The 24,470-nt window shown below is 52.6% G+C and overlaps 2 protein-coding genes across 10 annotated transcripts in view; one reads left to right on the top strand and one right to left on the bottom strand.

Moving 5' to 3' along the window:
- DNM2 (dynamin 2) overlaps positions 1-14,149 on the top strand; it is an 85,439-nt gene extending 71,290 nt beyond the window's left edge. For 4 of the 8 annotated variants that reach the window (XM_006105730.3, XM_006105726.3, XM_006105729.3 and 1 more), the window contains 7 exons: positions 268-381; positions 5,854-5,963; positions 7,671-7,782; positions 8,363-8,530; positions 10,344-10,576; positions 11,626-11,877; positions 12,399-13,310. In XM_006105730.3, coding sequence (XP_006105792.1) covers positions 268-381; positions 5,854-5,963; positions 7,671-7,782; positions 8,363-8,530; positions 10,344-10,576; positions 11,626-11,877; positions 12,399-12,468 — 1,059 coding nt within the window. In that variant the 3' untranslated portion in view covers positions 12,469-13,310. Of the gene's footprint in view, positions 1-267; positions 382-5,853; positions 5,964-7,670; positions 7,783-8,362; positions 8,531-10,343; positions 10,577-11,625; positions 11,878-12,398; positions 13,311-13,768 lie in introns of those variants that run through there. The other 4 variants (XM_006105731.3, XM_006105728.3, XM_006105727.3 and 1 more) reach the window with 2 other exon arrangements.
- Positions 13,903-17,132, bottom strand: TMED1 (transmembrane p24 trafficking protein 1). Of its 2 annotated transcripts, none has more exons than XM_006105734.3 (4): positions 16,868-17,132; positions 16,083-16,180; positions 15,753-15,936; positions 13,903-14,880 (listed from the first exon to the last, which is right to left on the bottom strand). In XM_006105734.3, the coding sequence occupies exons 1-4, from the start codon at positions 17,057-17,059 to the stop codon at positions 14,662-14,664; spliced, it is 693 nt and encodes a 230-aa protein (XP_006105796.1). In that variant the 5' UTR covers positions 17,060-17,132; the 3' UTR covers positions 13,903-14,661. The 2 variants fall into 2 exon arrangements, with proteins under 2 accessions (XP_006105796.1, XP_023602445.1); XM_023746677.1 differs by lacking the exon at positions 16,868-17,132 and adding an exon at positions 16,292-16,807.
- Positions 17,133-24,470: the final 7,338 nt, after the last annotated feature.

Below are 24,470 nucleotides of genomic sequence, written 5' to 3'. Positions count from 1 at the left end.
CTCTATCCACTGAGCTAAGCTGGCTAGGGCAGTAGATTCTTGAATATGTCCTGACTGGGGATTGAACCCACAACCTTGATGTATTGGGCTGACGCTCTAACCAACTGAGCTACCCAACCAGGGCAGGTTGGCTGTCTTTGGGTTGTAGGTACCTCTGTCTAGTTCCCTGGCTTCCTGTCTTGCTAGGGGCAAGGGCTCTGGCTGCTGTGCTGGGGGTGGTCTGGGCTGGGCGGTAGGTCCTCCACTGAGCTGTCCCCTTCTCTCCAGGTGATCCGCAAGGGCTGGCTGACCATCAACAACATCAGCCTCATGAAGGGCGGCTCCAAGGAGTATTGGTTTGTGCTGACGGCCGAATCTCTGTCCTGGTACAAGGATGAGGAGGTGAGTGGCTGGCAGAGCTGGAGCCAAAGAGCAAGAATAGTGGCCCCTCACTTATCACTCACTCACTTATTCATTCATTTGTTCACTCATTCACTGACTCGTTCATTCAAGAAATGTTTCCTGAGTACCACTGTGCCTCAGAGGTCACCATTAGGATGGTAACAGCCAAGGCTGGAGGGTGTCCCAGGCATCACACATCATATCCCAGCCCCCAGGGCCCCTGTGGGGTCCAGCCTGATGGAGGAAAGGAAGATGGGGGAGGGAGCCCCTGGTGGGCTGGAAACAGACCCCAGCCTCCAAAGGCATAGCAAGGGGAAGTTCTGGCTCTCAGAGGGAACACAGCCTGGGGTCAGGGACTCAGGCTTCCAGCCAGGCTGCTGGAGTATTGGGATTCCATGGGATACGACCTATATGGGCTCAGCCAAGCCCTTGGCCTCCCTGGGCCTTCGTTTCCTCATCTGTGAAGTAGAATGAATGGCCCCTACCCACTGTGAGGTGCTGAGCCATAGTGTTGTCTTTAGAACATTACACACTTTCTTGTCCTGATCAGAAGGACAGAGGGAGGCCTCATGGAGCAGTATTGCACGCTGTTTGAGCTGCTGTCTCCATGAGCAGGGGGCAGGGGGCAGGGAGGGAGGGGGGCAAGAGGGAGGCACTGCTGTTCAGGTCCATCCTCTCTATGCTCTAGCCAGTGGTCAGCAAACTGCGGCTTTGCACACTGCGGCTCGCGAGCCACATGCGGCTCTTTGGCCCCTTGAGTGTGGCTCTTCCACAAAATACTAACTTCTGTGCATGGGCCATGAAGTTTCAATTGCACTGTACGTGCGCCCACACGTGGTATTTTGTGGAAGAGCCACACTGAAGGGGCCAAAGAGCCGCATGTGGCTCGCGAGCCGCAGTTTGCCGACCACGGCTCTAGCCCATTTTCCCATCCTGAGTGGCCCATTTCTTTACTTATTATCCTAATGGAACAACATAACTGTGGCTTAGCGGCCTGGGAGTGAAGCCACTCCTGCGGGTCCTATTGCCACTGTGATGGGCCAAGGGGTCACCAGCAAGGAGTGCTGTGTTTCTGTCCTTTTCCTGGGTTGCCTTCCGAGAGCCCCATAGGCTCTCTCTGTTGGCCAGGGCAGTGTTGTGTGTGTGACAGGCCCCAAATGAAGGCACTTACCCAAACAGAAGTCTGTTTCTCATACGTGTCCCTGGTGAATTTGGTGGCCCTGTGATGCAGGCTGACCAGGGTGTAGGCTTCTCTTTTCCCGTTGCCACCTTAACACAGGGCTCCCCTCGCTGTCCAAGATGGCTGCCCCACGCCCATCACCACATGGCCTCCAGCAGCCCCAGCAAGGGCCTAACGAAGAACGTGCACACATCACCCAGCTCAGGTGTTCCTGACCAGAGTCTAGTCACATGGCCACTGTGTGTCCTGCTTATCTGGGATGGCATAGCCCCCGGCCCAGCCCAGGTGCCCTCAGAGCCTCCCCTTGGGGATTGGGAGGACCCCCTTTAGAAGTGCCCCAATAGGAGGCCTCATTGGCAGGTGACAGCCAGGCCTGGGCCAAACTGCGTATTTCCACCCGGGTTCAGAGACCAGGCAGGTAGAGCGCTGTTGGGGCCCCTGGGTGGCTCTTATTTATGACGCCCACTAGGCCACACGTGGAGGTTGTCCTCCCCTCAGGGAATCCTCACACTTGGTCAGTGAGGAAGCCCGTGACCAGCTAGTGACTTCCCCATGGCACAGAGCCGAGAAGGGGCCCCGTGGGTGGGTAGAGGGCACAAGCGCCCTGACCCGAGAGGCACCTCAGCCCCACAGCCCAGACCGGACGTGGATTCCTCCAAGGGACCGTGTCTGGGGATGAAATCAGCCCACCCCACATGAGTCCAGATACTCAACCTGGAATGTTCTGGAAACCTCAGGAGCTCTGAGTCCCCTGAAGGGAGGGACCCTGTCTGGGTGGCTGTTTTTAAACAAAGGTGGGGGGTTGTTCAGGACCCCACAGCTTCATAGGGTTTGGATGCGGGGGGAGGGTGAGACCAGGCGTTCCTCAAGGAACCCTGGTGGCCACATCAGCTCTAAAATGGCTGGGTGAGGGGTGGGGTGTCGCCTTCACATTTTTTCCCTCTCCGCCCCCATCGTCTGAAACCCAGCCTGCTCTGTGGTTCGTCAGCTGTCAGGCAAGCTCGGGGCTGGTCCCGCCTTTGGGCTCGGGGGTCCCAGGGCCTGGTGCCACCGAGGGCAGTTACAGAGGGGTTCTGGGCCCAACCCTAGGCTGGTTCACTGATCGGCACCAATGCAAGTCCAGTTTTCAGAGATTCTCTTCTTGAACTTGAAGAGAGGCCAGGCCCTTCGTTTACCTCTCACCTGGGGGTTGAAAGCAGGAGCCCCAGACTCTCCCCTGGGGCCCCAGACCAGGGGCAGGGGAAGTGTTGGGAGGAGGGTGGAATGCCCGCCGGTGGTAATGAGAACCAGCAGGCCTGTGAAAGGGGCCTTGTGTGCCCCAGACACAAAGCGGGCTCAGATCGGGAGGGGCAGGAGCGAAATCCTGTGCCTCCGCCCAAGTTCGGATTCCAGCCGGGACCCTCAGAGTCACACATGGTGGCCACCCCCAGGGCCAGGCTCCTTAGAGAAGCCTCAGAGAGGGGCAAGACATTTGTATTTCTTTATTTAAAAAAATAAACGAGATGGTTACTGCAAGAGGTGGGTGTAGGGGCGTGATTCAGCCAGGGCCCCCCAACCTTAGGACCGGCTTCGGGGCTCCCTCTGCCTTTCCCTGGAGCCTTTTCTCCCACCCAAACCCTTTTTCTGGACTCCAGAACCTTCCATCTGAGTCTCCACCCCGGTGGGAAACAGGGTGGTGGGCAGTAATACTCACCTCCAGGTCTGCCTCTCTGTGGGGGTGGCAGCAAGTTTGGGGGGGCCCTGTCCCGACGTGCTGCTGGCCCAAGCCCAGCCTAACCAATGTGCAGACTACTGTACACATTCAGAGCCCCCTGAACAGGTAGTCTGAACACTGGGTTGGCGGGGCTGGCTGTCCATCCCGTGGGCCCCCCAGGCAGCGACAGGGCCACCACGCTCCAGCACCTCTGAGACGGCGAGGAAGCCACTGCTCCGCCCGTGACAATCCGCTCTAGCTTTTCTGACGTGGCAAGGCTGGGCTGGCTTGCATCTGGAGAAAGTTGTGGGTTTTCAGGAAATCCTAAGGAGGGGGTGGGTGGGAAGGAGGGTTTGGGTCCGTGGCCTCTGCGTGCGGGAGACGCTTTCCTTGGGGGTCGGGATAGGGGCAGGCGCGCGCACACACACACACACACAGACTGTGTGTGTGTGTGTGTGTGTGTGTGTGTGTGTGTGTGTGTGTGAGTGTACGTGCGCCGGCAGCATCAGGAAGGCAGCCGCTGTGCTCTGGGTGGAATCACACTATAAACAGTTCCAGATGTGGCGTCTCGCTCGGGGTCCAGAAGGACTGTGACTCAGTGACTTGGCCTGGCCAGCTGACTAGAAGCTTCCTGCCTCGGGACACAGCAGGGTGGGGGCAGTGAAGGCCTTTCCACAAACTTCCAGTCAGGGAACTCCTGCCCTGTTCTCTTCTAAAGCCCCCAAAACTGCCTGGGACAATGGGTGCACCCTGTCTTCACCACACTCTCCCTTGGGCTCCAAGTCTGGAGCCTGAAGCGTGTGTGTGTGTGTGTGTGTGTGTGTGTGTGTGTGTGTCCCGTTTCCTGGGCACTGGGCCCCTCTCCCTGCCTCACTGCAGCTTGGCCTGGAGAAGCGCTGTGTCTGCTTCCTCCCTGCCCAGAGCCTAGTAGGCTGACGCTGGAGCATGAGAGACACAGACAAAAGAAAACCCTGGTGTCTTGTAAGCACTGGCTCTGGGTTGGCACATGATCAGTACTTTCTCACAAAGTATCAACCCTCACCTCAAACAAGGAGGGCAGGGCTCCCGTCTGCCTTTGATAGATAGCGGGGAAGTGGCTTGCCCAGGGGCACATGGTCAGGGAGGGGCCGAGGTCTGAGCTCCCAGTGCCCAAGGACAGCCCATGCTTGGCACCAAGCTGGCCACTAGCTCCTGCCTCCCTGTCTGTGGTCTTGAAACTCTGAGGGAGCCCCTGACCCCTTCCCCTCCGTCACGGGTTGCTCTTGAATTTGGAAGCAGCAGCCATGTTGGGCTTTGTTCTGGGGCCTTCTGGCAGACAGGGACAAGACAGGTGGAAAGAAGTGAACTGCTGGGTGAGGAGACAGGTCTCCAAAGTCGCCAGGAGGTGAAAGGCCGGGAGAATGGTGACGAGAGTGTGGTCTGGGGCACACCCTCTGTGGCCCATGCTGCCTGCGGTGTGGTCCTGGGCAGCCAGCTTCCCTCCCCGAGCCTGATGCTTCCCTGGCAGGGATGGTGGAAGGTTTCATGAGCTGATGGAGGAGCAGCACTTCACATTGGCTCTTGAGATTTGCCATGGGTCATGTGGGCATGGGAACTGGGGAACCCTGACACCATGCTCTGGTTTCCTGGTGTGAAAACCCAGTTAAAGTGTGCAAGTGCATGCGCACACATGGCATGGCTGCTGTGAAAACTAACAATGATGCGCTGGCCCTGTAGGTGCTTTGCCGACAGTGGTGGGGAGCATTGGGCTCCAGGCTGCTTCCCCGCGGCACTTCCTCAGTGGGGCTGCCCTTAGGAAGCCATGACACTTCTGTGGCTTTGGAGCTCAGGCCTCCGTCAGTTCCGTGGGCCTTGCTTTCCAGCTCCTGGATCGTCTGAAATCCCAGCCCTGCCCCTGATCCCCTGCAATCCCAGCCCTGCCCCTGATCCCCTGCCTGCCCTTCTCAGTGCCTCTGTCTCCCTCCCCTCTGTAAATGGGAGCATAGTGGTAACTCACTTCCAGGCTCATTATGAGGCCGTAGCTGAGTTAGCAGTTCATTCCCTCAGCCTGGAGGGGAGAAGTGGATTCTGGGTGGAGTCAGAGCTGGCCAGCTTTGAGCATCCACTGTGTGTCAGCAGTGACCAAATAGACAGGAACTGCCCTCCAGGAACTGAGGAGTCTGTCCGGTGACAGACGGCGGCTCAAATCAATAGCAAGATATACAGTTGTGTTGTGAGGGGAAGCATCAAGGGGAAAGAAGTTGGGATCTGAGGGAGGTTGGGGTGGGGTTAGGGCGGGTGTTGCCAAGGTCTCCTCTGCACAAAGACCCGAAGGGGGCAAGGAGGGAGCCACGGACATGGAGTGTTCCTGGCAGAGGTCCCAGATGTGCAAAGGGTCCTGGGTGGGCGCTTGCCCAGGATGTTCAGGGAGTGTCAGGAGGCCAGCATGGCTGGGGCAGGGTGAACAGGAGGCAGCAGTAGTGGGTGAGTTGATCTGAGTAACGTGCTAAAATGAGAAGCATCAGGTGTTGGCAGTGGTCCTTGCAGTAGAGCCCAGCCCCGGGCATCTTCAGGTCTTCAGTTAAACAGCATAGGCTGACCCCTGCCCTTCCACCCTCAGGAGAAAGAGAAGAAATACATGCTGCCTTTGGACAACCTCAAAATCCGTGACGTAGAGAAGGGCTTCATGTCCAACAAGCATGTCTTTGCCATCTTCAACACGGAGCAGAGGTGAGTGCCCATGGGGTCCCAGGATGGAGACTCCTTCAGTCCGTCATTCAGCAGCATCCACTGAGCACTTGATGAATATAGGCCCTACCCTGGCATATCACATTCTAGAAAGAGAGTCCATTGAAAAAAATGCCATGGGTGGTCAGGGAGGACCCTCTGGGCAGAGACAGATGAAATGATGCCAGGAGCCTTGGAGGGTTCTAAACAGGAATAGGACCTGACTCAGGTGCTCACAGCGCCCTCTCGTGGCCATGGGAGACAGACATGGGGGTGTGGCAGGAGCCCAGGGCACCTGGACCAAGGGACTGTGCTGATCCAGGTGGGAGATGGTGGGGCTGGACCTGGGTGGTGCTTAGGGACATAGAGGAGGTGTTGGCCAAACTTCTGGTGGATATGGAGAGAAAGGCATTGCTGGTGACCCTGAGCTCCTGCAGGGAGGGAGCTGCCAGCAACCATGATGGGGAAGGTGGAGGCAGGGTAAGCTGGGAGACAGGAGCCAGGAAGAGGGAGAGAGGCCTGTGGGGTTTGGGGAGGTAGCTGGGTAGATATGAGTGTGGCATTTAGGACCAAGCCCCAGGAAGGGATGTGAATTGGGGAATTGGGATTGCAGGGTGGTATTTCAAGTCAGACCGAATGAGATCCCTGAGTGAGTGCAGATGGGGAAGGGACCGGGAGGCCCTCAGTAAATCTGTCCCATAGTGTGTTGGGAGACTTTAGCACAAGTAAAGGCACTTTTCTCAACTCAGGAAGGGAGGGCCCCTCCCTAAGACACACACACCCTCACCCAGGAACCAGGGACCACCTGAGCCAGCTGGCAGGTGATTGACATCCCAGCTGGCCCCAGGGCCACCACCATATTGCTTGTCTGCACCACCAATTCCAGCTGAGCCCCTGTTGTGTAAGAAAAACGCTATCCTTTTTTCTGGACTGCCCTCAAGACCTACTTTGGCCATCAGCTGGCTCCAAAAACCTTTATAGCTCTGTGAGGCTCACCTACCTCCCCTGCCCAAGAATTCCTAGGGGGGTACGTGGCAGAACCTGGGCTCTGCAGGGGGACAGACCTGTTGTGGAGCTTTTCCTGACTGAGTGACACTGGGCAACTGTCCCACCACCCTGGCCCTATGTCCCCCTGTGAAAATATTACCTGATAAATTGTTTAGGAGTTTAGAAAACCCAAAATAATAGTAACAGGAACAAGATAGATGTTTCCTTTTTTCATATAAATCAGGTTAAGACTTTACCATCCAGGGCAAGTGGGGCAGCTCCACAGGTGTGTGGGCCCAGGTCCTCCTTATCCATCAGCCTTCCTGCTCCTTGTCCAAGGGGGCTGCCCAAGCTGCAGCCTGATGATGATGCGGCATCAGAGAAGAGTCGGAGGAGCATTAGAGGCGTGCCCCTCCCTTCACAACTCCTTCCATCAGTCTCTCCAGGCCGCCACTCACTAACCACCAGATGGCCAGAGCTCCATCACGGGACAATGCCCCACCTCAAACCCAAATCTCCGCAGAGACTTTGGGGCAGCTTGGCCGTCTCAGCCATGCCTGCCTGTGGGACAGGATTGGGTACAGAAACTGCTACCATCCTGGGGTCTCTGGTCGTAAGTGTCTGGGTCACATGTGAATCCCAGTCACTCAGACCCTAGAGCTCATTACACCCAATCTGGGCCCACAGTCAAGGTCCAGCATGTGCCTCTCTCTCCCGTCACAGGAATGTCTATAAGGACCTGCGGCAGATCGAGCTGGCCTGCGAGTCCCAGGAGGAAGTGGACAGCTGGAAGGCCTCGTTCCTCCGAGCTGGTGTCTACCCTGAGAAGGACCAGGTGAGGCGCTCCATGCCCTGCCTGGCCAGCTCCTTCTGGCTGAGCTGACCCCACCTGGGAGAGGAAGGGGCTAGGATCTCAATAGGATGAGTCATCTCCAGGCTGTATTTACCACAACTTTCTGAAGGCACGTAGCCCACACCCTTGAGCACACAAAACAGAGAAGTGGAGGAGGATTTTGTCCTCAGGGCCCAGAAGGTTCTCCAACTGAAGCCAAGGACAGGGATGCGTAGGGACTAGGACCCCATCTGCTATGTTTTCTCTTCTCCTTGAAGTAGAGAGAACATGGCTATCCCCATCCCCTAATTAACGTGTTATTTTTTTTTTTAATTGTTATTCTTAACATTTGTTTCAATCCCCAAGTAAGAAGATCTAACCCGCTTTGGGCCATGGTCACCTCAGGTCAGGGCAGCTCAGTCCAGGGGCAGGCAGGGCCACATGCCAACATGGATATCAGGGCCAGCCCTGGAGGGTTGGTTGGTTGTGGGTGGGACAGGGCAAGCCATTTTCAGAGAAGGGGGGCTCCCTATGCTCTCCTTAGACCTCAGTCACTCTTCACCACCTCTCTCCCACCGTGCAGGCAGAAAACGAGGAAGGTGGAGTACAGGAGAACACCTTCTCCATGGACCCGCAGCTAGAGCGCCAGGTGGAGACCATTCGCAACCTGGTAGACTCCTACGTGGCCATCATCAACAAGTCCATCCGCGACCTCATGCCAAAGACCATCATGCACCTCATGATCAACAACGTAAGTGTCTGGCCCTGCAGGGCCTCAGTCACAGGGACGGGCCAGTGGTGGCCACAGCCAGATTTGGCCTAAACACTATAAAATAAAAAATTTAGTTACTACCTTTTAAATATCAAAATCAGGATTCCCAGCTTCTTCTGGGAAATTGGAAGGTACAGGGTTCATTACATTTGTCGGGTAACTTAAGCTAACACGACATGTGTGCACTTTCTCTAAATTGATCTTTTTAGTCTTACAATAACAATAACCATAGGAGAGGGACTGCTGTCATCCCCATTTTATAGACACGAGGCCCAGAGAAGTCAAGAAACCTGCCCCAATACTCAGAAAAGTGGAAGTTGGGATTCTAAAGTCAAACTGAGTCTGTCCCCAACTTTAGCCTTGTGTTGGCAGCCTTGGCCTCCTGATGGCCTGCAGCCCAGGCCGCCTTTACTTTCAGCGTTACCTGCCTGACTTGGTTACAAGCCAATCATTTAGGCTTGTTTTTGATAAAATGCAGCTGTACTAATGTCTCCCATGTCAGGCCTTTGGCTTTGCAGCAGGTACTCAGAAAGCTATATAACCAGGTTTGATTTGTGTTGTGACCATAAAAACTGAAGCTATGACAGGATCTAAAGCAAAAATCCCAAATCCCTTCCCTTTTGTTCCGTTCTTCACAGTCTCCTTCTCAGTGATGATCAGTGTGAAGTTTTGTGGGTGCCCTGGTATATTCTTCACATATTGATGAGATTTATGATATAAATGGTTCTGCAGCCTGAAATTTAAAATGCATATATGGGCCCTAGCCGGTTTGGCTCAGTGGATAGGGTGTTGGCCTGTGGACCAGAGTCCCAGGTTCAGTTCCTGTCAAGGGCACATGCCCAGGTTACAGGCTCGATCTCCAGTGGGGGGCCTGCAGGAGGCAGCAAATCAATGATTCTCTCTTATCATTGATGTTTCTATCTCTCTCTCCCTCTCCCTTCCTCTCTGAAATCAGTAAAAATATATTTTTAAAAGCATATATGGGCCCAACCAGCGTGGCTCAGTGGTTGAGCATCTAACCTATGAATCAGAAGGTCACATTCAGTACCCCGGTTCAGGGCTCAATCTGACTCTCTCCCCCTTCCTTCCTCTCTGAAATCAATAAAAATATCTTTTTAAAATCTTTATTGTTGCAAGTATTATATATGTTCCTTTTTTTCCCCCCATTGACCCCTTCTAGCCCGCCCCCGCCTTCACCATCCTATTGTCTGTGTCTGCCCTCCTACCAGTCTCAATGTGCTATCTTCTTCTCTAGTTTTAGGACTTCCATTCAGCCAGATTTCAGGCAGTTCTGAATGATGGTTGTTCTGCATTTTAGTTGTAATTTGGATGTGGTTGTGGGAGGCTGCTAGTACTGGCCAGCATTTACCTACGCCGCCATCTTGGTTCTCTCCTTCTTGGTTCCCTTTGAGCCTCTCACCTTGTTTTAAACATCATACATGTTCTACGGTAAATTAAAGACAAAGAGCCCTAGCCGGTTTGGCTCAGTGGAAAGAGCATCGGCCTGTGGACCCAAGGGTCCCAGGTTCAATTCTGGTCAAGGGCACACGCCTGGGTTGCGGGCTTGGTCCAACCTGCAGGAGGCAATCAATGATTCCTTCTCATCATTGATGTTTCTCTCTCTCTCTTCCTCTCCCTTCCTCTCTAAAATCAATAAAAATATTTAAAATAAAATTAAAGACAAAGAAAGCCCTTTCTATTGTGGTGAATGCTTTTCCAGCCAGTCTCAATGGTCAACTGAGTGCATGGTCAGTTGGTGGGAAGCTCTGACCGCTCTGATCCTTGTCCCCAGACGAAGGCCTTCATCCACCACGAGCTGCTGGCCTACCTGTACTCATCGGCAGACCAGACCAGCCTCATGGAGGAGTCAGCTGAGCAGGCCCAGCGGCGAGACGACATGCTGCGCATGTACCACGCACTGAAGGAAGCGCTCAACATAATAGGGGACATCAGCACCAGCACTGTGTCCACACCTGTGCCTCCACCCGTTGATGACACCTGGCTCCAGAGCACCAGCAACCACAGGTCTGTAAGGCCTGGTCACCCGCTTGCTGCAGAGGCTGCTGCCTGCAGGTTCCTAGCTCCTCTCCGAGCCCACGAGTGGGCAGGGTAAAGGGGCCCAATCCGGATGACACAGCACCCAGGGCTAGTCGCAATGGGAACTGCTAGCCCACCTCAGCCTGAAGAGACGGGAGAAGGGTTAAAGGCCAGACTGTCTCTTGATGCCTTCCATTGCTTCAGCCTAAATGGAAGCCAGAGAGGGGAAGAGGCCCGATGACACTGGCCAGGGTGGTCAGCCTCCTCAGGCACAGAGCACGGCTAAGAATGGTGGGTGGAACAGGATCTGGAGGGGCAGAAAGGGCATAACCAGCAAATCTCCTCCCCTCTGACCACCCCTGAGCTGTGGATGAAAATGAGATTCTGGTGTGTTTGGGGAATTCAGAGCATCAGGCAGGGAAACCTAATTGGTAGAAGGTCAGGCAAGTGGTGGGAGAAGATAGGTCAAGCAAATCTCAGAAAGTGTCAGCTCTACCGAGACCTCAGGGAACCAGAGTTAGTTAGGGAGAGGACACAGCATCCAGCAGGGGGAGCAGCGGGTGCTCAGGCCCTGGGATAGCCTGTGGGGCACCTGGGACAGGGACTTGTGGCCTCTGGAAGCATCTGATCTTGATTTATAGGGCAGAGCTAAGCTCTGGTAGGATTTGCAACTATGGAGGGTGGATTGGAGGAAGCACCGAGGTGGGGAGGCCCTAGCAGGGCCAGTGAGAGTAAAAGTCTGTGGAAGTGAGGTCATAGGGAAAAAGGAGCCCTTAGCCAAGGACAGGTAGGTTTGGGGTGGGAGGACGGCCATTTCTAGCAGGTTTGGGGGTGAGCAGAGGATCCCAGTGGACCTGCACTGCCACTTGTCTAGGAGCAGGCGTTCACTCATATCTCCGAGTCGTAGCTTGTCCCAGCCCATTACAGAGGAGGCCATTGTGGTCAGCAGCCCCAGCCCACCTCTGGCTTCTGTGGCTAATGGGCATGGCTGGTGTTCCTGCCCACTGTTTCCAGCTCACACCCTCTTTCTTCCACAGCCCCATTCCGCAGCGGCGACCTGTGTCCAGCGTGCACCCCCCAGGAAGGCCCCCAGCAGTGAGGGGCCCCACTCCAGGGCCTCCCCTGATGCCTGTGCCGGTGGGGCCAGCAGCCTCCTTCTCAGCGCCTCCCATCCCATCCCGGCCCATACCCCAGAGCGTGTTTGCCAATAATGACCCCTTCATGGCCCCGCCTCAGATCCCGTCTCGGCCCGCTCGGATTCCACCCGGCATCCCCCCTGGAGTGCCCAGGTAAGGCTGGCCCCCTAGTTGCCTACCATCTAGAGCCACTGGCCTGAACCCTGCAGGGAGTAGAGGAGTCACTGGCATCTTCATTTGACTGGTGGGGAAACTGAGGCCCAAAGTTCCGGAGTCAGGTGACTCCAAGGCTCCAGGCCTGTCTTCTGCCACACAGCCTGGGACCCTCACACAGGGCCTCTTCCCCTGGCCTTTGCTTCTTTACTGAGGACACACATCAGTCACGGCATAACCCTGCCCTGCCCTCCCCACCTTGCAGGCCAAGCTCTCTTCTCCCCACTTGTCATGTGAGGAACATGAGGTCCAGGGCGGGTGGGGGACTGCCCAGGGTCACACAGCAAGTGAGTGACTGCAGGCTACCACCACCTAGGCTTGACAGGCTCATTCCTGGCCGCCTTCAGAGCATCTAGCAAAGGGCAGCAACCTGGGAGGGGTGGTGGGGCCTGGGTCCTCATCGTTACCCTGCTTCCAGCCTCACTGCCATCTCCCCCTCCCTGTCTTTATTCTCTTTGCAGCAGAAGACCCCCGGCTGCGCCCAGCCGGCCCACCATTATCCGCCCAGCCGAGCCTTCCCTGCTCGACTAGGCTGCAGGGGCATTTTCTCGAGGGCTCCCTGTGCACCCTCAGTGCCGGAGCTTTGTTGATCTGGGCCCCTCCGCCGCCCCTGGCCCCCTCATCCCCATGCCAGGCCCAGGCTCCCTGAGTCTTTCCTAACCCTGGCCTGGCCGGGGGCGGGCCTGGCCCCTATCCCCAGCTGGACATAGCACTGAGGGGCCCTGGATCCTCAGCATGGGGGGAACTTGGGTGTTGCACTTTGGGGGATGAGGCCTGAGGTAGCAGAGGAGGAAACTGGACCCTGAGCACCATCTTGAACGAGGGATCCCGGCTGGTATAACAGGGACTCACCCAGGGGCTTCTCAGGCCTCGAAAGCCTGAGTAGACCAGGCCTTCTGGAATCGGGGCACCAAAGGCGCCTGTACGCTTAGTCCTTGCTGGGGTGCAAGGAGTGTGTCCACTTCTCAGCAGTGGGAGCTCCTGGTGGCAAGACAGGAGCCGGTGCAGTGCTGCCCGCCCTGCCCACGTTGTACATATTCCTTTCTTGGCCGTATTAACTGCACGGCCCAGCCTTGGCTGCCAGAGGTGCCTTTGCCAGGTCTGGAACCCTCAGCTCCGCTGGCCTCGCTCTCTCTTCCCCTCCCTCCACCCCTCCTCCTCCTGGGTCCCCAGAGTGGCCTGGGTTGAGGGCTGAGTGGGTGGGGAGGCTTTGGGAGCCCCTTGGCTCCTACCCTGGCCTCCTACATGGGGCGGGCCCCAGGTGGCCACTCTCTGAGCAGACCTCGCTCACTGTTCGCTCGGGTTGACCACTGTAAGTGCCTGCACTCTGTATCCTATTAATAAACTAAAATAAAGGGAAGAAGCTTCTGGTGGCTGCTGTGTGGGCCTTTTGTGTTGGCGTTCAGGCTGAGGGTGTGGACTGCTTGCCTTCCCCCAAGAAGGCCTCCAATGAGGACCCCACCCTTTCCCCCACAGCCTCCCCCACACCTTACTCATGGGGGGGCTGCTCTTGTGGGGAGGACTCATTCCAGAGGAATTCGTGCTCTAGCGGGGAGAGCTTTTACTACCCATAACATCTCAGGACTGGAGGAAAATACCCCCCAACCCCCTACCCCCCTATAACCACACTGAGGCCTGGAGCGGGCATCCAGATCCCTGATGGGAGGAGGAGTCCTGGCCCTCCACCCCAAACTGCCGTGGTCAGGCACTCTGCCCTGAAGTCCTGAGCACTTCCCCCAGGCCTCCTCTCCCCCTTCTTGGGGCCCCAGGCCTTCTGGCCCAGCCGGGGACACAGTAAAACTTTGCTTTCTGATTTTTCTCTTATGCCCAGGCGACCACCTCCATCGGCTCCCGCCAGACCCTTCTTCTGAGCTTCGTGAGAGACCCCTCCCGCCTGCCTGGCTGCCCTCTGGGGGCAGGTCTGTCCTGGCTGGTGTCCCTGAGCCCCAATCACCAGGCTCTGTGATTTTCTGATCATAATTTATTGGTTCCAGTCCCCAGGCCAAACCACCCTTTGTTCTGTGAGGCTCCTGTATGGGCTTCGGTCAGGCTACCCCTCAGCCCTGTCTGGGGCCCCTGCAGGGAGAGCAGGAGGGGCAGAAGGACTTGCAAGCCCCACTCCTGGAATTCTGTTACCAGACCTCACACCTAGCCCCTGCTGGGCCAAGGGGCCGGCTCCTTCCTGTCAATAAAGCGACTGTCCTGGCAAGAACACTGCAAGCTGAGTCTCCTTCCCAGCTCCGGCATGAACAGTCCGTTCTCAGCAGCAGCAACAGGCCCCAGGTGGAGCGACAAGAAGGGGAAGGAAGGCATGGGGTTCCGTGAGCAGCAAGCTTCCTTCCCTCCATGTCCTGGCTCATAGGGCCAGTGGGGAAGGGAAGAAAAAGTTTGCTTCCTGGATCCCATTCTGCACCAGGCAGTGGTGGTGCAACTGGAAGGCTCAGGCTAAGGCACATTTAGGGGACAGGTGGGGCCGGAAAATCCCAGGGTTGCATTCAAATGCTGCAGTGCCCCCCACGTACAATTTCCAGGAAAGCAGATGCAGTCACTGAGCTACCCCTTCTGGATGGCCCAGACCTGCAAGCCAGCCAGTATTCTGGCCTGGAAGGGAAGACACGGGCCACACCTCAGGCCCCGAATATACAGCCTCGCTTCTCATAGGAAACTACGTCACACACACATGCACCCTGCTGCCGTTGCTTCTCCCTGTTCTTCAGGGACGGGCTACGTAGGCACCGGGCGCTTATCCTGGAAGAAGCGCTTGAGTGTGCAGACCTGCAGCACAGCCACCAGCAGCAGCACGGCCACGTTCACAGCCGACCAGAAGGTGACCCGTTCCAGGTTGCCCTCCTGCAGGTTGCGGTCGCGTGCTTCCAAGGCTCGCAGCAGGGTCAGCATCTGGATGCTGCGCTCCAGGCGTGTCCTCATGGTCTCGATAGACTCCTTTGGGCAAGGAAGGAGCAGGGTCAGGCCTCTGTCCTTTGGGGAGCAGAGACTGATAAAATGGGGAAATGGGGTGAGAGTCTCTTGGTCGAGGAGACAGCTGAGAGCAGACTGACCAGGCTGCCTGCTTGAATCTAAACCAGTGGTTCTCAACCTGTGGGTCGCGACCCCTTTAGCAGTCGAACAACCCTTTCCCAGGGGTCACCTAAGACCATCCTGCATATCAGATATTTACATTACGATTCATAACAGTAGCAACATTACAGTTATGAAGTAGCAACGAAAATAATTTTATGGTTGGGTCACAACATGAGGAACTGTATTTAAAGGGCCAGAAGGTTGAGAACCACTGTCTCATTCTACCATTCACTGGCTATGAAACTATAAGCAAGTTAATTCCCTGGGCCTCAAGTGCCTCAGAATTGTTTTAAGAACTGAATGCTTACATAAGTGTAAAGAATGTATTTTTTTTAAATGAATGTATTTACTAGTGGATAACAGCACAGTTTGCTGAAGCCAGACTGCCTAGCTTCAAATATTGGCTCTGCCAATTGCTAGCTGTGTGGCCTTAGAACAGTTACTTAGCCATCCTGTGCCTCAATAAAATTGGGGATGATTTGAGCACACTGCCTAATTCATAGGGTGGTTATGGAGATTTAATGAGTTATTTAAGCCCTTAAAATCAGGATTTACACCTAGAAATGTGCTATGATTTTTAACTGTGAGCTGCTACTGTTAATTAAGTTGGGGGCATCACTGGTAGGAAAGGCTGGGCCAGGCCAAGGAGGACCCCAGCCAAGGTTGGAGGGCAGGGGCACACAGCCCAATGCCAGAGATCTGGGAGGACTGGCCCCAGCTCAACCTGTGCACACCTTGATGTCCTCCATTTTGACATCCAGCATCTCCTCAGGCTCCACGACCTCTGCCCAGCCTTCGACCTCCTCATCATCCTGCAGGCTGTCAAAGATGAGTTCGAAGAACACCAGCTTCTCGGAGATTGTGCTGAAGGAGTTGTCGAAGCACAGCTTGTAGTCCCCAGCCTCCGTGGGTTCTACCCTGGGCAGAGAGGCAGACACACAGACATGACCCTGAATGGCCGGCCGCCAGCCGGACTTTGAGAAACAGGCAGGGCCGTAACCGGAGGCCAATGGGGAGGGGCAGGGCTGTAACCGAACCCCAGCAGGCAGCAGGACTTAACTCACGTGTGCACCCCATCTGCCTTGCGGGACTCACTGACCAGCAGCACACCCTGAGGGCTCTCCAGCGTGAAATCCACATCCAGCCCAGCACCTGCGATCACCTGGGGGGCAGGTAAGAGCAGGTGGAGGGCTAGGAGTAGGCCAAGAACACCTGCCAGAGAAGGCCAGGGCTGGACCACCGAGCAGACCCATACAGACCGCTAAGAGCCTACCTGAGCGATGACACCCACACCTGCAACCAGGTCCTGCCCCACCAGTCCTTCAGGCCACGCCCATTGCCTTGGCTCTGCCCCCCTGGATATGACAGCTTTGGGATCAGCTCTTTCCTCTGGCAACGCCCCCGCCCCCGTGGGAAGTACTTCATCGGCCAAGTCTGGCCACGCCCCTGACTTGATCATGCCCCAAAGGAGACGACCCAGTTCAGCCTTTAGCCCAAGCCCCCCAAAATGTAGATCTCGCCCTTTCTCATAGCGCATCCTAGTCACGCCCACCAACCTCTTCAATCCGCCACAACATTTTGGTCACGCCCACGGGGGTCCGACCCTATGAAAGGCGCTATTCTTCCCGACTGCCCGCCTCCAGGCTGTCGTCCTCTAGCCCCGCCTTCGTCCTTTACTCCCACCCCTTCCGCTCCCACGCGCTGCGCCCGTCCCCTTCGTAAGATCCCGCCCCCACGCTCTTACGCACAGGCGCCCGCCCCTTTCCTCTTTAAGGCAAGCCTTGCTGTAGCTGCTTGGCCACGCCCTCTCCCCTTGGCTCCGCTCGCTCTCCGGCCCAGGTCCCTCTACCTGGTACTCGGTCTCGAGGCTTGCGTTGGCCGGCGCGGACTGGTAGAAACATTGCTTTCTCCCCGCAGGCAGCAGGAATGTGAACTCGCCGTCCTGTATAGGTGGGGGCCCGGCCCCTCTCACCCCCACTGATGGCAGTAGGAGCCCCAGGGCCAAGGCTAAGGCCGCGCTGGCCGCCATCATCTGGATCATCCTATGATCTCCTAATGGGTCGTGGCTCCTTTAAGGGCTAGCCCTGCCCCCTCTGCACTCAGCGGAGCTCATTGGCAGCTGCTTCTGCCCGTTATCCGAAACCAGCGGAGTTGGGAGTGTAGGACCCCCTTAGGGTGTAGCTGCCCAAATGAATGCCTGGTGTGCCCGAAAACATTCAACCTTCTAGACTTTTTTCTAAAAGGTCCCCATTTTTAGTTTCAATTGCTGGTGAAGGAAAATGACAAAAATAAGTAATATTGCGTTCTTCTCAGGCAAACATTAAGACAACTAAAGTGGAGACGGTCGGGTCCTTCTCCATCGGTTCTCAACCTGTGGGTCGCGACCCCCTTGGCGGTCGAACGGCCCTTTCACAGGGGTCGCCTAAGGCCATCCTGCATATCAGATATTTACATTATGATTCATAATAGTAGCAATGAAAATAATTTTATGGTTGGGTCACAACATGAACTGTACTTAAAGGGCCAGAAGGTTGAAACCCACTGAGCGGTTTCCCCAGAGTAGACCACGCGTGAAGACCGTGGGACCATCTTGTCAGGCTAGATCGGGGCCAAATAGAGGGCGGGCGTGGCCCTGCCAGGGACCCGTAGGGCTCGCCTATAAAAAGGCTCGGCTGGGGTGGGGGGCTGGAGGCGCAGAGAATCGTCCCTATTAACGGGGGTGTCATATTATCCCTGGTCTCTGAACAAAGCCTCAGCTTGGAAGCCCGACTCCTCATTCCTTTTGTGCCTTAGAACCGTCACTCTATCCGTTTCCTCACCTGTAAGTTGCGGGTAATGAGAACTGAGTGAGGTGCAGCCTGGTCCACACTGAGCGAGCGCTCGCTTTTCCTTGCAGAGTTTGTAGAGAGTCTTGGCCCAGCGGGCACCCCGAGGGCCTCAGACTCGGGGGCCAGCGGGTCAGCGGAGCGGCCCAGGAGGCCCAGTTTAGAGTCCACAGGGGAGAGGGGGTGGGTGCGGGCCTGGGGCCCAGTTCAAACCACGCCCCACCTTCGCTTGAGGCAGTCACCCTGCTGGTCCTGTTTCCTCAGCTGTAAAGTGGGGTGACACAGGCCCACCTCATTGGGCTCAGTGCTGGTACAGCATAGGTCCTCACAAATACCTGTGACAGTCTCGGTTTGTCATCCAGCCGTTCAGTCTCTTCCTCAGTCTGGCTCAGAGGACTCGGAGATGACCGCCCTCTGGGAAGCAAACATAAGCAAAGAGTCATGGGAGAAATGGATTCTGCTTGGTGATTCCATCTCAACATTAGAAAAATGGTTTAGACGGAAAATTTCACTTTTATTTACTGGTTTTAAAGAGGGAGAGAGAGAAACATTGATTTGTTGTTCCACTTATTTATGCATCATTGGCTGGTTCTTGTATGTGCCCTGACCTGACTGGGCATTGAATCCACCCCCCTCCTTGGTATACGGGGATGATGCTCTAACCAACTGAGCTATCCAGCCAGGGCTGAAATTTTGAATATACATATAGGGCGGGGAGAGGTTGGCAGAGAGTGACAATTACTCTTTAAATAGAGCTGCTGGCTGTCAGTGCCTTCCTGCGTTTGAAGAACTTGGAGTAATACCACTTCGTAATGTCACAGTTTATGAACAGTTGTTTGTTTCACTAGTTTTTCTATCGTTCAGACTCTGCTTGAACATTTTGAAGTAGTTGTGCAGAATGGATGGTTCCTTTTCCGTTTTTTGTGTTGAGAGTACCTTTATCAAAGCTGGAGACTGAAACCAAGGAAGGACTTAGAAGAAGCAGCAGGAGAGAGCCCAGGCCATGCTGTTTTGGACTCTAGGAACGTCTCGGGGAAGAAGCGAGTCACACGGGGCTGCGGAATAACTGAGAAGTAAAAGTCAGTGACACAAGTGGGCCAAGGTGGGACTGCTTTTAGCTCACTGAAAAGTCAGAGAAAAGGGGGCTTTAGAGACAGGTTCAGTGGGGTTCGCCTAGGACGAAGCTGTAGCTGCCCACTGCTGCCCTGATTGCAAGTCTCATGGGGGCTTTTAGAGTTTAGGAGAAAGAGAGCGAAAGTGCAGGCCCGAGAAAAGGAGAGCACACTGATTCCTTTTTAAAAAATTTTTATTGATTTTTTTATTGATTTACTGAGAGGAAGGAAGAGAGAGAGAGAGAGAGATAGAAACATCAATGATGAGAGGGAATCACTGATCGGCTGCCTCCTGCACGCCCCCCACTGGGGATCGAGCCCACAACCCCGGCATATGCCCTTGACCGGAATCGAACCCGGGACCCTTCAGTCCGCAGGCTGACACTCTATCCACCAAGCCAAACTGACCTTTTTTAATGGATTTCGTAATGAGGTGAAATTCACATCACATAAAATAAGTCATTTTACAGGGAGTAACTCAGTGACATTTAGTACATTCATTATGTTGTGCAACCTCCACTTGTACCTACTTCCGAAACATCAGCCCAAAGGAAACCCTGTACCCATTAAGCAGCTACTCTTCATTTCCCCATTCACCCCAGCTTCTGGCAGTTGTCAAGCTGCCTATATGAATTTACAGATTCTGGATTTTTCATATAAGTGGAATATGTGACCATTTGGCTAATTTCACCTAGCATAATGTTTTCAAGGTTCATCCTCATAGCATGTATCTGTATGTAATTCCTTTTATGACTGAATAGTATTCCATTATATGGGTCACCACAATCGGTTAACCATTCACCTGCTGAAGGACATTTTAGCTATTGTGGATAATGCTGCTGTGAATATATGTGTGTACATATATATATATATATATATATTTGTTTAAGTATCTGCTTTCAATTCTTTGGGGTATACACCTAGGAGTGGAATTGCTGGATCATATGGTAATTCCACATTTAACTTTTTTGAGGAACCGCCAAACCCTTCCACAATGTCTGCACCATTTTCATTCCCACCAACCATGTATGAGGGTCCCAGTTTCTCCACGTCCTCTACACGTTATTTTCTATTTTATTTTTATTATAGCCATCCTAATGGGTGTGAAGACGTATCTCAATGTTGTTTTGATTTACATTTCCCTAGTAATGTTGAGCATCTTTTCATGTGCTTGTTGGCCATTTGTATATCTTCTTTGGAGAATTGTATATTCAAGTCTTTGCCCATTTTTAAATTGAGTTCCTTTGTCTTTTTGTTGTTGAGTTATGAATTTTTTATATATTGTGAGAGAAAATGGGAGAAAAAAAAACACAATGAAAAACCTCTCTCACTCTGCAGATCTATGAAGTTTTAATGCTTCACCAGGATATTTCCAGCTCTGCCTTAGCCCTCGCTTCCTGTTTGTGCTGCACCTAGAGATTAGCCATAAGTGAAAGCTTGTCTTTTCAGGTGTTCTGGGCATTTTCCTGCCTTGGGGATGCACATGCTTTCTAAATTCCCCAATATATCTGGATGCTTTTCAATGCTCTAATTACCCAAGGAAACTTCCACCCCAGCTTTTCCTCACAGCTGCTAGCCTGTCTGTCATTGTTCTCAGTTGTAATCTTGCCCTAGGTGGCTGTGGGTCTTCCTTTGCCTTACACCAGTGATTTTGTACCCTTTTCATCTTTTGTTGTTGTTTTATTTTAAATTCTTTTTTTTAAAGTATATTTTTATTAATTTCAGAGAGGAAGGAAGAGGGAGCGAGAGATAGAAACATCAATGATGAGGGAGAATCATTGATTGGCTGCCTCCTGCACACTCTCCACTGGGGATCGAGCCCACAACCTGGGCATGTGCCCTTGACCAGAATCCAACCTGGGACCCTTTAGTCCGCAGGTTGACGTTCTGTCCACTGAGCCAAAGCGGCTAGGGCTTATTTTAAATTCTTTATTCTTGAAAGTATTACACATGTCTCCTTTTTCCCCCCATTGACCTCTCCCTGGCCCCAGCACATGCTCTCGGCATCTTTTTCATCTTATGTCACACATAAACTAATTACTAAAGTTCTGTAGCACACCAAAAATATTTTTTTTGCAGATCCAACAAAAAAATAGGTGTAATTTTGATTTATTCACACAAGGCGGCTATTTTTTTTTAAGACCTAATTGTCTTTATTAAGTGATTCACAAATCAGGCAGCAACCCATCTAGTAACAAGAATGGTACTCCCCAGATGGCTATTCTTGTTGGCTGCTGCCATTTTTTTATTTGACACTCTAAGGCAATAGTCCCACCCATAACAAAGAAACAGAATTTCCGGAGGAGGAGGCCCAGAAATCAGGATTTTTAAAAAGTTCCCAGGTGATTCTAATGTGCAGCCAAGGTTGAGAACCACTGCTCTAAGGGAAAAGAGGTCAGTGCCCCTGACTAAATAGTCAGGCATTGCGAATTTTAAAAATTCTTGCAGCACACCGGTTGAAAATCGCTGCCTTACACTGTTTTTTAGGAGTTCGTTCTGAACTAAACAGACAGGTGTCTGGAGTTCGTCCTCAGGTAGCCCCCAGACATGTCAGAACAGACAAACACTGTGAGAAGGAGGGCTTCTGCCCCCTCCGGAACTGGGGGCGCAGGCTGCCTTCTTCAGGACCTGCCATGCTGGGGAAGGAGATGAGGGAAGGGCAGGGGACACACAAGGCTTTCCTGCCACATTCACATTGCCTTTTTCCTGACTGAGCATTGGCGTGGTTGGCATAAATCTTAAGCTCTTTCCCAGAGGTTAGGTAAAGTTGATTCTGACTATCTGTGTTCGATTTGTCAGTTTTTCTGGAGGGACAGGCCCTTTGAGCTACTGATTCCTCTATTTTCCCTGGCATCTGGGGTCTGAATGGGTGATTCTTATGTTCCTTGATTAAACAAAAACAAAAACTTCCCCCTCCCCTATTATCCACAAATATTTACTGAGAGTCTGAGGCTGTGAATAAAACAGAAACTGTCCATGCCTTTGTGGAGTTGTCATCCTACTGTTGCTCCACTAAGATGATGTTAGGTAGTCATAGGTGCTAAGAAGTAAATGCTTGGCTGTAGGTGGTATGACCCATTTAGCCTGGTGGAGTCAGGGAGGGCTTCCCTGAGGAGGTGGCATTGAAGCTCAGACTGGAAGTAGAAGGGACAGGAGGAGACAAACAGAGAACAGTGCCCCAAGGCCAGAAAGCACTCGGGGTTCAAGAGGCAGAAAGGAGGTGATGGGGATGGAAGCAGTCAGTGCAGGCCACATCATGTGGAGTCCCTCTTCCCTTTGGAGCGTTGGCCTAGAGCAGTGATGGCGAACCTTTTGAGCTCGGCGTGTCAGCATTTAGAAAAAACCTAACTTAACTCTGGTGCCGTGTCACATATAGAAATTTTTTGATATTTGCAACCATAGTAAAGCAAAGATTTATATTTTTGATATTTATTTTATATATTTTAAATGCCATTTAACAAAGAAAAATCAACCAAAAAAATGAGTTCGCGTGTCACCTCTGACATGCGTGTCATAGGTTCGCCATCACTGGCCTAGAATCTTAGCCTGAGGTCCTTACAACCATGGGGAGTTGGCAAACTGGTTTCTGGAGGTGAGGGTTCCCCTGAAATTATAACCAAAAGATTCTAAGAATGTGCTGGGAAATCTTTGTGCGCCGCCCCCACCAGAGCTGTTCTTCACCTTTCCCTACACTGCTCGGTACCCAGGAAGGCTGATCTCTATACACTGGGTCAATCTGGCTGCTTGAGTTTGGCCCTGGCAGGAGATCTGAGGCCTGGAGAGGAGGAAGGCCTAGATATATATCCCCTGGCTCCCACCTGTTGGTCTGTGTCTCTCTACCAAAGCCTGCAACTCCAGCTCTCTCCAAATTCCAGGACCACTTCCTCCCCAGCAACTTCAGATCTGGGCTGGTAACAGCTCCCTGACCCCAGGAGTCACCATTCCTTGTTGATTTCCCTTCATCCTGTCCATGACTCCTCAGTGGTGCCTCGTAAGTACAGCAGCTGTGTGACAGGTGACCCATACAGGCGTTTGTTGCTGTTTTTCTGAACTCAATTCCAGGTTATAGGTTTCTGGACCATATTAAATGCTCCCAGGATGAAGTCCTTACATTCAGGTTCCTTCACACACGTTATCCCTCCACCTAGCATGCCCTTCCCCCGTCTCAAGACTTTTGGAGTCAGATATCTGGAAGAAATCTCAATTCTGTCTCCTATACATCAAAGCCAAGAATCTCTTAACTCTTCTGTACACACAGGATAGAACCACAAAAATAGACCGAATGAATATGTTTTGGCTTTCAGGCCAGACAGCCAAATATTTATGGCTCACTGTATGCCAAGCACTGTGGTAGGCTTAGGGAAGCTGCAGCAGACAACAAGGACCCTCTCCCTGCACCTCTGGAGGCAGAGAACTGGATGAATTCAGTAAATTCAAGCATGTTCTGTGAACCACCTTGACCTAATCTAATTGACATTTACAGGATCTATCAAACAGCTGCAGAGTGTTGTTTATATATTTTAAGGGCCAATAGAATGTGGAGCAGGATGTGCTGGGCCATTAAAAAGTAATAAATTTCTGCCCTAGCTGGTTTGGCTCAGTGGTTTGAGTGTCCGCCTGGGGACTGAAGAGTCCCAGGTTCAATTCCAGTCAAGGGCATATGCCTGGGTTGTGGGCTCTATCCCCAGTAGGGGGTGCGCAGGAGGCAGCTGATCAATGATTCTCATCATTGATGTTTCTATCTCTCTCTCCCTCTCCCTTCCTCTCTGAAATCAATAAAAATATTTTTTAAAAGATTAATAAATTTCAGAGGATTAAAATTATATGGAGTATATTGTCTAACCACAAAGGAATTAAATTAAAGATCACTAATAGTAAGTTATTTAAAAAGCCCAAATGTTTATAAATTAAGGAACACCTAAATAAACTATGGTTCATAGAAAAAATTCACAGGGAAAAAGATATTATTTCTAACAATGATAATGAATCACAATATATTAAAATGTGTGAGATGTAGTTAAAGCAGTGCATAGAGGGAAATGTATAGCTTTAAATGCTTATATAGAAGCATTTATATAGAAGATAAAGGTTTTAAATCAATGATCTGGGCTGCTCAGTTGATTGGACATCATTCTGTACACCAAAAGGTTGGGGTTTGATTCATAGTCAGGGCACAAACCTAGGTTTCGGGTTCAGTCCCCGGTCTGGGCACATATGGGAGAAAACCGATCAATGTTAGTCTCACATCAATGTTTCCTTCTCTCTTCCTCTCTCTTTTAAATCAATAAAAACATATCCTTGGGTGAAGATTAATATAAATGTTGAAAAAAATAAATGATCTAAGTTTCCATCTTAAGAAGCTAATAAAAGAAGAGTTGATTAGACACAAGGTAAATAGAAGAAAGAAAAAGTAAATATAAGAACAAAAAGCAAAGAAATAGAAAACAGAAATTAGAAAAAAATAACAAAGTAAAAAGTTAGTACTTTGAAAAGATGGATAAAACATTAATTTCTG

This window comes from Myotis lucifugus, unplaced genomic scaffold, assembly GCF_000147115.1.
Source record: "Myotis lucifugus unplaced genomic scaffold, Myoluc2.0 scaffold_719, whole genome shotgun sequence".
In the NCBI taxonomy this organism is placed as follows: Eukaryota; Metazoa; Chordata; class Mammalia; order Chiroptera; family Vespertilionidae; genus Myotis; species Myotis lucifugus.
The sequence above is the reverse complement of the archived record's forward strand: the minus strand, read 5'-3'. Positions and strand labels throughout refer to the sequence as shown.